The 15,983-nt window shown below is 47.9% G+C and overlaps 1 protein-coding gene across 1 annotated transcript in view; it reads left to right on the forward strand.

Annotated features, from left to right (window-relative positions):
- mvb12bb (multivesicular body subunit 12Bb) overlaps positions 1-15,983 on the forward strand; it is a 51,640-nt gene that overhangs the window by 16,614 nt on the left and 19,043 nt on the right. Inside the window, exons 4-7 of the mRNA XM_036527454.1 lie at positions 1,205-1,301; positions 3,071-3,200; positions 4,441-4,569; positions 13,565-13,659. Coding sequence (XP_036383347.1) covers positions 1,205-1,301; positions 3,071-3,200; positions 4,441-4,569; positions 13,565-13,659 — 451 coding nt within the window. The remainder of the gene's footprint in view (positions 1-1,204; positions 1,302-3,070; positions 3,201-4,440; positions 4,570-13,564; positions 13,660-15,983) is intronic.

Consider the following 15,983-nt stretch of genomic DNA (forward strand, 5'->3'; position numbering starts at 1 on the left):
AGAGCTTATTGGTTGTTCTTTTGGAGCAGAACCACCCCAGACCTGCCCTTTAAGTGCTGCCCGTCGATAGAGTTCAGTCGGGGCTGGAGTTTTAGTATGTATCACACCAGTACCATCCCTCCTGCGCCTGTATATCATTTTAAAATGAGTGTCCATACTGTTTTAAAGAACTTGATGCAAATAAAACATGACAGTACCATCAACAAAAGCTATTTTGTCTGCCAGTCAATATAGGCCCCGCTGTAATTGTCTATGACAAAAACAGATCCTACAAAATTAGCCCTGGAATTACGCGGTGAAACAAACACTTTGTGATTTATCACACTCTAGGCTGGAGGTAGATGGCCCTCTGTCAGCTCCTGATGGGAAAAATCTTTCCCCTCGCATTGTTTTTTTTTTTTTTGTTTTTTTTTTAAAAAAAAAAAAAAAAAGAAGGAAAGGTTTCATGCATAGTAATGACCCATGCTCTGCCTTAAGATGGAATAAAAACTATGAATAAAGAATGCCTCTGATAGTAATGACTGCCTGCCGCCACCCGCGGCGGATCCCAGATTTTCTGACTGGTCGTGTCAGGGGTAAAACACCCAGTTCCCTCTCTAAGGCTGCTGCGTATTATTGCAATTTATTATTATTAATATTATATATTATGGCGCAAAATGGGACTGGAAGCGGTGCAGGTCCGGAGGCTGAGGGGAGTAGTGCTGGGAAAATGGCAGCTAAACACCCCCGATAGTTCCCCTCGTCCTGCCCCGAAACGCAAAAGCACAGGCTCGCCCCCCACCCCCACACACCCCCGGTTTAAAGGTGTGAATACGAGCGCAGGGGCAGTGCTGCTTCCCCTTGGTTCTTATTTTTAACAGCACTTCTGCAGCAATTTAATTGCTGTTGAGTTCTACTTTCTGTGGACTTACTGGGAAAAGCTGCCATCTGTGCTCCAAAAGAGCAACTGTAAACTTTTAATAAATGGCGGTTTATGAACTTGAATTTTTTATGCACTTTTTTTTTGGCTTACTCTGTGGAGTTTGGTTTTTTTTTTTTTTTTTAAGTTTTATTTTTTTATGGACGGCCTACCTGGGAATGAGACAAGCTCAGGAAATCCTCCTCTTGCGTGTGTCCGTGTTTTCGTTGTTTAGATGCAGGGACTGGTCATTAGCTCAAGTGTTTTTTTTTTTTTTCTTTTCTCGTCTGCTCTCTTCTCCTGTAGAGCCATTTAGGGAACGTGCTGGTGGATATGAAGCTGATCGATATGAAGGACACGCTGCCTGTCGGCTTCATCCCCATTCAGGAAACATTGGACACGCGTAAGCAAGCCATTTTTCTTCGAAAACCTCATGTTCTCCTCCCTCCTCTTCTCCTTGATCCTCCTCTTCTTTTTTTTTTTTTTTTTTTGCTCCTTTTCTCCCCCCTCGGTCTTGTTTTGACTATCTTTGACCAGCTTCTCCGGTGTCTCCGGGGACAGCTTTGCTGGAGATGGTGAATATTTTATGGGTACAGGTTGGCTTAATTTATGAGAGTCGGTGGGAATAAAAGAAACATTTTGCCCTGGAGGGAGAGGGCTAGAGAATCATGAGTCATTGTTTATCTGAGCAGGAGCTGTGCTCTCCTTTATGAAAGAGCTTATTTATTTATGTATTTATTTGAGGAGAGTATGAGTGGATGCTGCTGGTTATCTAATATTAATGAAATGCGCTCCCTGATGGTTTAGTGCTTTTGGAGTGTTCTGTGTTTTTCCCCCTCACTATCTGTGCCTGGAAAACATAATATTTGTGTGTGTGTGCGTGCGTGCGTGCGTGTGTGCGTGCGTGTGTGCGTGCGTGTGTGCGTGCGTGCGTGCGTGCGTGCGTGTGTGTGTGTGCGTGCTCGTGTGTGCGCGCTCGTGTGCATGCACGTGTGTGGGTGTGCATATGTGAGTGTGAGCACATGTATGCATCTGTGTGTTTGAGAATAAGCGTGTGTGTGTGTGTGTGTGTGTGTGTGTGTGAGAGTGTGAGAGCACACATTGAGTTTGTTGGATTTATGATTATGAAATTGATGCAGCACTTGTACGGTGTTTGAGGTGTTGTGTGGTCAGACAATAAAGCCTGTAGTGTTTATTCATTTTTAACTTTGTTTAAAGTAAGTACCAGGCAAGTTGTTCTGTTTACTGTGGACACTAACACTATATAAATGTGTATATTAGTCTGTCACTAACATAAGTCTGTATGAATGTTACTCACCAAAGTAAAATCGTCAAGTAAATAAAAAAATCTAATGACTATTGATTGTACTTCAGAGGTACAGCTATGATAGTTTTAGGTAAAAAAAAAAAAAAAACTATTCTTGGTATTTGTAGTGAAGTGTTGAGGTAACACCCTTATGGACAGTATAATAAACAGCATCTTGAATCTGTCACCGGGGGCAACAGCGTAGAATTATGGACTTGTAAGGAGAAAGTTGGACTTTCATATCCAGGCGGGGAGATGCTGCCGTACCCTGAAGGCAGGCGCTTAACCTGAGATGCTCCCATAGATACACCCAGCTACGTACACGCACAGCATGTGAGAGTGTGAACGGTGGAAGCCTCCTCAGATACTCCAGGCGCCCACTAAACACACAGACAATCGCCTGCGTTGTTTGTCTTGCATTTACATTTTCGTTTTGTCACTTGAGAGCGAAGTACAAAGCAAAACTGCGTCTGAAAAAGTCTCAAATAAACGCAGTGCATGTAGAACATGACAGGCCGCATCAGAACATGTGCCGATCCATCACGCGGTGCGGGAGGAACTGCACGGCAATGCCATGCTAAAAGTTACAGTTACACATGCTAAAATAAAGACTACAGCAAAAAAAAACAAAAGGCTTGTGATTATGTCACTGAAATCTTGATTTTGATAGCTGTGGGTGGGGACATGGGGAATGGCTTTGTGCATTGACTCTTGGCCATATCCCACAGGCTAACATGAAGAGTACAGCAAGAAAAGGAAAGTCTTGCCTTCTGATTATCACTTTCTCACTGAAAGCTTGCTCTTAGTTACTGAGGGTGGGCCCATGAGAAGTGACTTCATTGGCTGTTGGCCTTTCTTCCTGTCAGAGGAGCCGGCCTTTAGGAAGAGGAGGCTGTGCATTAAGTTCATCCCGCGGGACTCCACCGAGGCGGCCATCTGCGATGTCCGCATCATGGGCCGGTCCAAACAGGCCCCGCCCCAGTACACTTTCATTGGGTGAGTGGAAGGAGGGGTGGGGTTAGCTTTGCTGTATGTTTTCGGAGCTCATATCAAGTTTGAAGAAAACCCACATGTTCTCCAAAAGAGGCACTGAACATCAATCTCTTGCTTACCTTGTATATTAAAATAGGTGTTAGATTGAAATTCAGATTCCTGGATCAGACATTTGGTTTGATTTTAATACAGGAGCTTTTTCAAATGCTTCAAATACAACACATGATCCATATGTTTTGTCACTTGTGGGCATTTGAAATGTTTTCAGTGAAAATCAAACAATGTTCATACAGGAAAATCTCCTTAATCTCTATTAAATTTCTGAAATCATGAAATGAAACATTTTATTGTCATATTTTCTGTGAGAGATGAGCAGTTCAGAGTTATAGGTGAGTCATTCACCTGTATGAATTTATAACAAATGTGAAAATGTAAACCTCAGTTTTCAGGTCTGTATGTACCTCATAAACAGACGTGTGCTTGAAAGCAAGCCTTCCATGTAAGTAGTCCAGTTTATTTTAACTTTGAAATGACTCTCGGGCAGAAACTGAAGAGTGGCACAGAGGTAGAGTTGTTTCTCTGTCGTGTTGATTGATCTCCCTACTGAGAACAGCAGGCTCCAAAAACATGGCCTCAGTCCTGCCAGAGGCATTGTGGGTACTCTGCCCATGCCACCTCCTGTCACTCAGTGGACACATATTTTCAGCAATTCCAAGTGAGACCCACTCCAGTCAGCAATCTGAGTGAAATTCAGAATTGGTTTATCCTGTCAGTCCACAGTCTGAGATGCAGAATCAATTCATCACTTCAGTCCGCAGTCTGAGTGCGATTCAGACTCGGCTCATCGCTTCAGTCCACACTGTGAGTGAGATTCAGAATCAGCTCATCACTTCAGTCCATAGTCTTGAGTTAGATTCGGAATCGGCTCCTTTGAAGAGCACCGAGTGCTGTTCAGTAATTCAAGGTGCAGTTTAATAACATGATAAATCCATTTTCACAGCTGTGCCTACCTGGAGCACATGATACATTTCAGCATTCTGAAAGAGGTCAAAAGGTGACTAAAGATTAACCCCAGCAAAGTTAAGTTGGACATACAGGTCATGTTCCAGGGTGATGACCATCATAGCACTGGTGCATAAATGCATACTGTGTCCAATCAGACCCTGTCCCTGTGCTGAGTTTTGTTTGTACAGGAAGTGGCCTGTTTATGGTGTTGGATGTGTGTGTTTGTGTTCCCCTGCAGAGAGATGAACAGCATGGGGATCTGGTACCGGATGGGGAGAGTCCCACAGTCAGAGGAGCCCACCAAGACTCAAAGTCCCCCCTCCCAAACTGTCACCTCCATCACCACCCCCGCACCCATCCTGCCCAGGTATGTCCCTCGCCTACCCTCCTGTCTTTCGTGTCCTAAACACGTTCGGTCGCGGCTGAGGCGATCGGATCACTCCCGCCATCTGTTTGCGTGAGACCCGTTAAATGCGTTCGGCACTCATAGCTCTTGTTTAGCTGTTTGTGTGTGTGTGTGAGACCTGCTAAACTTATTGGCACTCAAAAGGATATGTCAGGCTGCTTGCTTGGCTCTACGACTAGTGATATCATCACCACAGGAAAGGCACCCGAGGTGCGTTTTTGATGACCCCCCTCCCCCACGCGATATCGGAGCAGCAGCAGCGAGATCGAGGCACGGCAGACGGGTCCCCCAGAGATGGGAACCGGGGTTCAGTTGGGGCTAAACTCCTTCTGTTTGCACTGCCTCCCAGGAGGCGTACCCCGCTCGGCCCCCTCTCCTCCTCTCGGAGGCACACAGACGTGGAGAGGAGGTGCCCGGAGAGAGACAGCTGCAGAGGAAGCAGAGAGCGCGCCGAGAGCCCCCGCTACGCCGAACCCCCCCTCTCTGTGCTCCCACAGCTTCCCCCCGAACAGAGGGAGAGACGGCCTCCAAAACACTAACCCAACATGCTCCATTATTCAGCGTGAGGAAGTGTGGGGCATTTCCACAGCAAATTGTAAATAAACAATGGAGCATTCTTTGGATCCTTGCAAAGCTGAGGAGGGCTGGGGGGGTTGGGGGGTGGGGGGGGGGGGGTGTACTGTCAGTGCCAGCTCCAGGAGCCAGAGCCGGAGCTGGAGCCCACCGCGGGCCTGCTTGGAGAGATGCAGCCTGCCCCAGTGAGAGTTTACTGAGCAGAGTGAGAATGCATTCAGTGAGGGGAGAGGCTGTGTTCAGTGCTGCCGGTGAGCCTCTGTGACTCACAGTAAACTCTTTAACTCACAGTACCGCTCCTGTCATGACTCCTTGAGTTAGGTAAGAGAGCAGCAAACACTGGTTGTCGTTACTAAACAGCGACAGGCCTTGTGATTGGAGGGATTGGCCTCCATTCAAACAAGCAGACCAGGCCCGTGCGTTTTCGGGAACGGACAGGCGGGCAGCGTTTGATGTTCCCGAACGTTGGGGCGAGCCCATGCTCCGCACCCCGCCGGCCGTTGCCGGTAACCCCCCGGCTCTTTTGAAGCCCCCGCTTTCAAGTTGGCGAAGCGTTGGGGTAACAAAAAAAAAAGAATCCTAAACTGTAGCTGTGAGCGGCAGTCTCCGCACTGCCTGCTGAGATCAAAGGCTCCGGGTCTGTTGTATTAGCATTCGGATTCGTGCCTCTGCCGTGAGAGCCTCTTTTGTCTCTCATCCCTCGAGCCACGGCACGCCGACGCAGGGAGATGGCCAGGTGCACCGCCACACTCCGCCCGCTGCCGAAGGTTGCTCGAGGACGCCGTCTCCACGGCGCCACTCCGGAGTGTCTCCCGCTTGCCCCTCTCTCAGACCAGCGGCTCACTGGAATTGGGGGAAAAAATGTTTTGGGGCGGCAGCGTAGCGTTGTGGTCAGGAGAGGGGATTGAATCAAAAAGGTAACTGGTCTGATTCCCCGCTGAGGCACTGCTGTTGTATCCTTTCGCAAGGTACCTAACCCAGAATTGCCTCAGTAAATATCTAGCTGTACAAATGGATAAAACTGTAACCTATGTAAGTCGCTCTGGTTAAGAGCATCTGCTAAATGCCAAAAATATAATGTAATGTAATGTTCGCACCTTTAACTTTACGTGCCGAGTCCTCTCTAAGGCTGTGTGCTAATGTTTTATCACCTGCGTTACCTCAGAAGAGTACAGAGAACTCTCTGCCAGGCTGCAGGGGAATGCTGTTGTCTCTGAAAGAATAAGCCTCCTGCTCTCACTCCCTGCATACTGCACGTACAGATTCACTTACCGAGGCTGCTGGCTGGTTAGAGGGGTCACTAATACAGGGGCATCAGTTATTAGGACTGCGAGTATCACTAAAGAAAACAACAAGCATCATACCTGACTGACGTTTTTTGTCTTTTTTTTTCCCCGGTGTGTGTCAGATTTACAGATGAAGATTGAGCTGTCAGCATCAAGTATGTGATGGCTGTTATTAGGAGGAGATGGAAATGCAATCTGTTTTATATTATAAGATAACATATTCCTTCACTCCAATTTTTTTTCGTAAACTGTGAATTCAAATTGCTGATGCTGAGCGCATGCATATATTTTCAGTATACATGCCTAGCAAGTGAATTTCTGTGGAAAAAGTAAAACCTATTCATTATTCCCTGGATGGTGAGAGTTTGTGTTTTGTATAGAACAACCCAACTGATACTGGCAATGTAGTAGTAGTATAAGCAGTAGTAGTAGTATCAGTAATAATATAAATAGTAAATAGTAGTATAAGAATGGAATATAAAATTTGAAATGGGTTAACAAATTCTGTTTCAATTATTTTATGCATTTGTCATTCTGCTGGTCAACAGCATACAGCTGTCAAAATTGTTGTTAAAATTTTGGGATCAGTTGTAAATCAGGAAGCTAACACAATCAGGCGCATCTTTGCCTGTCATACTTGAGTGCACGGACATTACAGGGTGTCCTGTACTGAGTAAAGGTGAACCAGGCAATCTCTTCCTCCTTGTGTTGTAGAGGCGAGTGCTAGGGCCAGGCGCAGTAATACAGAGGGCCGTTGCGTGTCCCCTGGGCACCGCCGAGCTCGAGCAGTGCTCCCCCGATTGGTGCGTCCCAGGCCAACCTAACTGGCAGGCGCGCCGCCCGCTAATTCATCGGTTTGGCCTTGTTTCAGCCTCTTCCTCCCGTGTCGCGTTTAAGCGGAGGCCAGCCAGCCGGTTAGCGGCTCCCTAATGTGGAAAATTCGCTCTGCGGAGTCAGCCGTTTAATCCGCCGGGCACCGCCAGGCCGCGGTGCCCTCCCTGCTCGCCTTTACCCGCTGCCAACCTGCCCATTTGTCTCCCCGATAAAACTGTCATTGGTGAGGCTAATATCTGACCTCCGAACAGGCCTCCGGCATAAATTAGCCTTGTGCTATTACTGCTTTTTCTCCTCCACCCCCTCCCACCCACTGTACCTGAATCAAGGTTTCTGACATTTCTCCTGGATTGACGGCCCTTTATTATAGCATGACACACAAAAATGAAATAAATAAATAAAGAAAATCAAAAGACAGAACAATAAACAGGTTGCTGCCCAGGCGTCCTCCCCTCCGTTAAGCTGTACACATTTTTATGACACCAACTTTCCAACACGGAGATTTACAAAGTTTGTGTCAGGTGAAGGCCGGGGAGTGTAAATTGAAGGGGGGGTGGGTGAGGGGAGCGGGGATGGGATGGGGGTGGGTGGGGGGTGCGGGGGTGGGACGGGGATGGGGGGGTGAGGGAGGGGAGAAAATCCCAACGCTGCCGCTGCTGTCACCGTCCTGCTCGGGGGGCTGTCGGGGAGCCTCGACGAGCCTGCTGAATTCGGGCAGACACCTGGGGAGCGGGGAGGGCTGGCTGCGGCGTCTGCTCGCATTAGGGCTCAGCGCAGACGCTTGTGAAGTTTTTTCCCGGGGAGCCGGAGGAGCTCTCGGGCCGAGCGTCGCAGGCCCCGCTGGCGCGGCGCATCGCAGCTGTGTGGATAGGCGGGTGTTTCCGTTCGTCCCCGGCCTCTTCCGCCGCCCTCATCGCTCCAGGGGAGAAGCCGTCACACGTTCACCCCGCTGACCGGGACCGTCCCTCCACACGCCGCGTGCAAGCCCGCCCGACTGCAGTAACACTCTCTCTGTCTCTCCCAGCTCTGTGGAAGGAAGCGGAAAGCAGAAAAATATATTTTGTAGTAGGAGCTTGGCCAAAACTAATGGAACAATGAAGTAAAATTTGTCGTAACTGTGAACCGGAAAAGACTGCATGCATTGTTGATTTGTTTTCATTTTTGAAGTTTAAACACTGGGTCTAGAAAGGCTTGGCACCAGATCTGAAGGAACAGGATGACAGTTAACTACCAAAAGACATTCGGCACAAAGCAATCAGTGGTTAGGTTACCTTAGGATACCTTAGTGTCTCCTTAACAACAACTTGAAAATTGAAAGTGTATTTGTAATGAAATCAGCGATGACCTAGTCTGATCTTTCATTGCCTAGTCTGATCATAGAACTCGAGCTAATAAGTGGTTATATTAGTAAATGGCACTGTTTTCACAGTGGATAAGGAGGAGAGTGTTTCCGGGGCGTGGCACGGCGATTTGAGTGCGGGAACCACGGCCGGTTCTTTGTGCGCTGCACCGGTGGAAGGGGTCTGGAGGCGAGCAGCCCGACGGCTGAACCGGGCCCAGAGCCTCCCCCTGGCCGAGCGGAGTTGCCCCCCCCCCATTACTCCACCCTCCTGTTACCCAGGTGCCTCTGTTCCTCTCCTTGCAGAGGGGGCCCCCCCCTCCCCATGACCCTGATGCAAGCTGGCACTCATCGGTCACTGGCACAGGCCGGGGTGCGCGGCGGGTCTGTCTCCCCCCCCCCCAACTGCCTCAGGGGGTGGGGCCGCTCTCCCCTCTGCTGGCCTCGTTTTTTGGTAGATAACGCGCTGTCGGTGCATCTGATCAGGCCTGCTTTGCGGGTCTGTCCTCTCTGCTGTTGGCCCCTGCTGCTCAGTCTGTGTTGGAATGGAGATCATAGTTTATTTAACCTGTACAATGAGATTCTTCTGGCTCTCCCCCCTGCGAACAATAAGATCTGGTGGAAGCAGGTGTGAGGGTAGATGATTCTCATCAACTCGGCTTTGTTGATTCCTGTACGGAGTCCAACAGTATGATGTAGTGTCTGTGCGCGTGTGTGTGCGAGTGTGTGCGTGCACGTGTTTGTGTGGGTGTGCATGTGCATGTGGGTGTGCTTGTGTGTGTGTCTGCGCTTGTGTGCATATGTGAATGTGTGTGTGTGTATGTGTGTGTGTGGCACATTTGAATGAGCCCGTGGTTCACGAGTTAAAAGTTGTAATTGTTTAAATCTTCCAGGCTGTGATCCCAGTTTCACCATAATTTAATGAGGAACTACACTGTAATTAAATATTCAAATTAGAAATAAGTGTCAATATGGCTTCTAGTTGCCTAGAATGATGATTAATTGTATTCAAAACTCTAGTGGCCGACGTAATCTGAACCGAACCGCTGCTGTTGATTATACAGCAATACACTTGCCATGTTTTTGTTTTAAGAATTAGACTGGTAATTGATTTGCCATATGCTGCCCCAGGCAGCACACCTAAAAGATGTTCAGAAAGCTCTGCGTTTGGCTACTGCCTGGGTCCTTTGTGTTTATAGAGGGAGAGTTATGGGAGCTCCGTCTGAGGTCCCGCAGCGGGGTTTTCTTACTTCCTTTGTTCTGTTTTCCTCCATGGCCTGAGTCGGCTCCTCTCAGCCAATCAGGTGCGGCGGTCTCCCCTTGTCACGTGACCGAGCGGCTGTGGCCGGCTCGGGTGCAATTACCAGGTGTGTCGCCTGGCGACACGGAGGTCGATGTCGAGGTGTGAGGTGCGGGGCGTTCCGCTTTCTGTGCCCGCGTTGGTCACGGTCAGCACGGTCTGCGGGGCGATTTCATAGCTGGCTCTGGCAGCGAGGACGAACGCGACCGTAGATTTTCTTGTCTTCTTGAAGCGGCTCGCAGGTGAAGTCGTGGCGAATCGTAATTTCACATCGGCTGCTTTCGATTGTGTCATTGCAGTTTAGTGTTATCCGAATGTTAAAAATACAAACGTTTAAGTCGACGAACTAGTTTCGTATCACATATCAGTGTCTCAGTGGAACTAAATTCAGTTTTTTGTCTGTCTGTTTTTTTGTTGCTCTCATGTCAAAAGCTGAACAGCTGAGGTTGATGTCTCAGAAGGTGCATCCAAACAATGTCTTCCCCTCCAGTTTATCTGTTTGTGAAATGTCTTGCCAAGTGAAGAGTCAGGTCCCTCACTCTTTTCTCCTTACATGGGAGTCAACCTTTGCAACGGGAGGGAAGTCTTCATTAAACGTGGCAATCGGTTCCACAAGATTGATGCCAACCTTTTAAAAATTCACCACTGGCCCGGATTTAACACGGCCAAATGCTGATGCAAATGAAGAGCGGAAAAGTCGACCCTATCAGGGAAAATAAATCTGAGTTTCAGACTTCACCTCATAAATACCACAACCTGTCAGGCAGCTTGTTTTATTGATGTTGATAGAAATTATGGCGTTCATTTATTTCATTAGAAATGACAGGAAGATAAGAGGGGGGGGGGGGGGGGGAAGAAACGCGCAACTAACTCAAATAACAGATCGCCCTCAAAATGCTGAAGACACTTAAAATGAGTTTAAGTTTCAGCAGTCTGTTTTGTGAAATGACCTCCGTCGGGGCTTATCGTTGGGAGTCTGAGTATATTATGGTCCCCAAGTGCCTGCCTTTTCCACACTCTCTCCGCTGATCATCTTCTTCCTCTGCAGCACCTGCTCTGACCGGTGCTTTGCCTCTGTGGGTACATGCATTCCTCATGACACTGAGACCCTCTTTTTTTTGTTTTTTTTTGTTTGAGAACTCAAATTATCATGGCTTTAAAATATAACCCACTTCCATCAGATCTTTTCTTCATCTCAGCTCATCAGTTTCATTTCTTCAGCTTTATGAATGATGCTTTCTTTATGTTTTCGATGCTGTCCAGCAAACAGTCTTATCTTCAGAGTATGTCTGATGTAGAATTTTGCAATACTCCTCAGTTTGAAGAATTGTTTTGCTTGTAGTGGAGGCATTGATTATTGTTGGTGAGTCACTGAGTATTACAGTAGAGTAACAGAAGAGCCCTGGATGATTTAATCCAGCTGATTTTTAAACTAATAATTATCCGTGAAGTAGGCTATAGGATCCCTCTTTGCAAAGCTGCAGCATAGTCCACCGTAGGCTACACCCAATTGGTTCTGAAGCACACTTTTATCTCTTTATTACAGACATTGGCAGTGAAAAGTGAGTAATTAGTTCAGTTTGACCAGAGACACATGCTTAAGCAGCCCCGCTTGTTGCAGGTTTAAACCGTGGGCTGAACATTGCCGCAGTCGTCTTGAGAAAGGTGCTTAAATCTGTGAAATATCCAGCCTTGTAGTGGAATGGATGATATGTAACATGTAATCCCTGGACATGCCACAGTATAAGTGCATCTGTTAGTGAAGTTAATGTGGGTAATATTGGCAGTGGATCAGTGTACAGTTCAGGTATACAGTACATGAGCATTACGTTAATTGCAGTGCGATTTGGCGTGGTGTCGAGCAGACCCTGTCCTGTCAGATTCCTCCTGATGGAATTCGGCAGGATGCGCTTTTTAAAATGTCCTGTCGGACGCTCAGATGTGCCTGGCAGTGCCGTCCCGGGGGTTGGGGGAGCGTTTTTCAGGGGGACTGCGTTTCAGGCGGAGAGGAAGATCCGGGGCGACCGGTTTTAGGAGGCATCTCTGTCCTGAAAGCCAGTGAAAACATAAAACACAGCTTGTTATTCAGTGAAACTTTCTGATGAAGCTTAGAATCAATCAAACCCTTGTAACTTAAGGAAACTTTAGTCAAACTTTGTTTTTATTTTATTTGTGGGTATGATCCTGTCAGTGAAAACAGAGGGAATGTATAAACCAAAGCTTATTAGTGGAATGTTTTGCCTTTCTTTGGGGAATGAATTTAAAAATAAGAGGTACGTTGATGAAAGTGTGTGTATGTGCATGTATGTGTATGTGTGCGCTCACGCATGTGTCTGTGTGTGTGTGCTTGTGCTTGTGCTTGTGTGTGTGTGTGTGTGTGTGTGTGTGTGTGCATCTCTGTGTTTGCGTGCGTGCATGTGTGTATTCGCTTTTGTGTGTGTCTGCATGGGTGTGTGTGTCTGCATGGGTGTGTGTGTCTGCATGGGTGCGTGCGTCTGCATGGGTGCGTGCGTCTGCATGGGTGCGTGCGTCTGCATGGGTGCGTGCGTCTGCATGGGTGTGTGCGTCTGCATGGGTGTGTGCGTCTGCATGGGTGTGGGTGTGTCTGCATGGGTGTGGGTGTGTCTGCATGGGTGTGTGTGTCTGCATGGGTGTGTGCGTCTGCATGGGTGTGGGTGTGTCTGTGTGAGTGCGTGTGTCTGCATGGGTGCGTGTGTCTGCATGGGTGCGTGTGTCTGCATGGGTGCGTGTGTCTGCATGGGTGTGGGTGTGTCTGCATGGGTGTGTGTGTCTGCATGGGTGTGTGCGTCTGCATGGGTGTGGGTGTGTCTGTGTGAGTGCGTGTGTCTGCATGGGTGCGTGTGTCTGCATGGGTGCGTGTGTCTGCATGGGTGCGTGTGTCTGCATGGGTGCGTGTGTCTGCATGGGTGTGTGTGTGTCTGCATGGGTGTGTGCGTCTGCATGGGTGTGGGTGTGTCTGCATGGGTGTGTGTGTCTGTGCGTCTGTGTTTGTGCCCACATGTGTCAGAGAGAGACCGCTGAGGCCCGTGGATTATGGGGGGGGGGCACTCAGTCCTCTCTATTAAAGCTGATGCCCTCTCTGCAAAGCAGAGATCTTAACCCCTGCACTGATCTGAGCTCCAGCACACGGCAGCATAATCCCAGACGCCATCATTAAAAGTTTGGCAGAGCTCTCTCTCCCCCCTCCCCCCGTGGGGTTCCAGTGTGTCTCCCATGCCAGCCCAACCACTGTCAGTCCTACCACGCTGTTTTTGATCTTTTTTCGGAGGAGGGGGTCGGGGGGGTGGAGGAGTTTTCTGTATTCCCCTCCCCACACACACCCCCACCGCCCCTCTGATTTTATTTCATTTTTTTGCAGATCTCTGAAAAAGTGTCTCATTGAACATTCATTCTTTCTTTCTTTTTTTTTTTTTTGCTGGAGCAACCCTTGGGATTTGAACCCAGGACAGTAGTCTGACATTTTGACTTTATGAATCTGTGTGTGAGTGTATATATATGTGTGTAGTTATTTATATACATGTAATACACACATGTAATATACATGTAACACTCATTGACATATGTGTATACTTAGATATATATTTGCATTTTTCTGTTTTTCAGGCATATATCCATGACACTGCCAGCCAGCTTCAGCAGGAAGAGCACCACCAGGCCAGACTACGAGCACCAGAACTCCAACCTGTACGCCATATCAGGTGATCTTCCCTCCCTTCTTCACAGATGTACAGATCACTGCAAACATTCACCACCTTCCCTGCTCTTTTTCACAGGTGTACAGATCACTGCAAACATTCACCATCTTCCCTGCTCTTTTTCACGGGTGTACAGACCACTGCAAACATTCACCATCTTCCCTGCTCTTTTTCACAGGTGTACAGATCACTGCAAACATTCACCATCTTCCCTGCTCTTTTTCACACAAACACCAGGCACTGCAAACTCTCACCGTCTGTCACGTTTCAAATATAATATAACTATTTATAGATGGAGGGCTGTCAGAGATTCCAATGCCTATGAACTGCGCTGCTGCCATTTACACATGGACATATGCAATTTTAATGATTTCTTTTAGGAAAAGTATGTCTGCTTGGGTGTGCTGACCTGCCCTCTACACAGCAGAAACCAGTACAAATGACACGTCACACTGCTGTTCTACTGCTTGCTGTTCCTGCTGTTCAGCATTGCATTGTATTGGTTATTACGCCCATAAAGGCATGTGTCACCACACACCACAAAGTCTCTCAATAGGTTTGTCATTTATAGAAGAAATTGGGTGGGTTGCTTCTCAGTTAGCGTGAACCCCATTTCCCTCAGAGAACTGGAAAACTCCCCATCACCCATTCGCCCTGGAAGGGCGAAATTTCACGCGTACGATGGACAAATGGCATTTCATTCGCATTTGAAATTATTTGTTTATTTATTTGCTTGCTTATTCCTTTGTTTATTTATTTACGGATCCCGTACCCCCTCCTGCTTGTGAGTTAGCGCGAGATGCTAATGCAGTGTGTGTGTCCGTGTGGCAGAGGCCCGTAGCGTAGCCTCCAGCCTCCGGGATGATCCAGGCGAGGTGTGGAGCCGGAGCAGGTTTTCTCTGGCTGGAGAGAGACACCATGTGGTGAAGAGCCTCCTGTATTCAGGAGCTGGAGCTGGAGGCCGGGGAATAACCCCACTGATGACACAGTGCTCTGCTGGGCCGCACCCATAGACACGGGACACTGTACCATCTGCGAAGAGTTCCACGTGTACACCAAATAAAATATATTTACCCATTCATCTGTTTTTTTATATGCTGTATATATATTGATATCTCCTCTAATATATTTACTCCGCCACTTCCCACCACATGCTGTAGGAGTTTTAATTTGGTGCTCACATTCAGTACATAAAGACTAGGTTTTTGGTTATTCCCTTGGCAGACGCCCTTTTTAATGCCACCCAGTATAAATTCTGTTTTACACATTATCCCTTCATACAGCTGCGTATCCTCTGACGTGTCTCGTTTAGAGTTCCTCTGGAGGGTTCGACAGCGGATTCAAACCTGCAACCTTCCGGCTGTGGCCCCAGTTCCCTTTGCCACCACATTATAGCGCTGCTTCTTCTGTCTTGTTTTCCTTGAACTTTTTTTTTGCTGAAGGACAGTTTGCTGTGTAAGTTACGTTTTCGGTGAGCAGTGCGGTAGTCGTACGCAGTGCCGGCATTGGCAGTGCGTTTGCATGCTGGTGGATTGAGAACGGAGCTCTGTCTGTAGTTTCAAGGCGAATGGGTGGCGTCAGCCCGCAGCTCATCTCCTCGGGGACCGGGTTTTGATTGACAGGGAAACCCATGTAGACGAAGAACGTGACCACCAATCATCCCTTCAGCGCGAGCAGCACAGGCTATTGATCAGCTCTGTGGGTCTGACCACTGCTCTCCGTCCAAAAATCCTGCCATTTTTCTCTGTCTGTCTCTCTTCCTCTCTCACTCTCCCTCCCCCCCTTTCTCTCTCTTCCCACATCCCTCTAAAATAATAAATTCATTTAATTCAGGCAGTTATTTATTTTGTATGTAAATTCTCCTTTTCCAGTTTTATTTAAACTGATAAACTAAAGTTGACCTGAAAAGTCTTCTCTCCTAGTCAGTTGCACTTAAAAAAGCCACTGCAGCTTATGGGCAAAATCTCCCAATCAAGCATAATTAGTATTAAGTTGATCACGATAATAATCGTTAATTGCAAATCGCAGAACAAATTACATTGGACAGATATCAGAAATTTCACACCACTTTTTTTTTTTTTTTACCCCCCTCCTTCCCTGCTGGTGTGCGGACCTTTAAAGATGAGTTCTGCGGGTCGGTTCTGAAAGCGCTGGGTTGGCGTCAGGGCGTGCGTGTGGCGTGTGTGTGTGCGTTTGGCGTGTGCATGTGCGTGTGGTGTGTGCACGGCCCGGCGTTCGCCACGGCGCGCATCCGGCACAGGAAGCGCGAGGTCGGAGCAGACGGTACAGTAGATTCGTGTTAATTGTGTGGTGCGCGGTGTGATGGG

Source organism: Megalops cyprinoides, chromosome 4 (assembly GCF_013368585.1).
Source record: "Megalops cyprinoides isolate fMegCyp1 chromosome 4, fMegCyp1.pri, whole genome shotgun sequence".
Taxonomy (NCBI): domain Eukaryota; kingdom Metazoa; phylum Chordata; class Actinopteri; order Elopiformes; family Megalopidae; genus Megalops; species Megalops cyprinoides.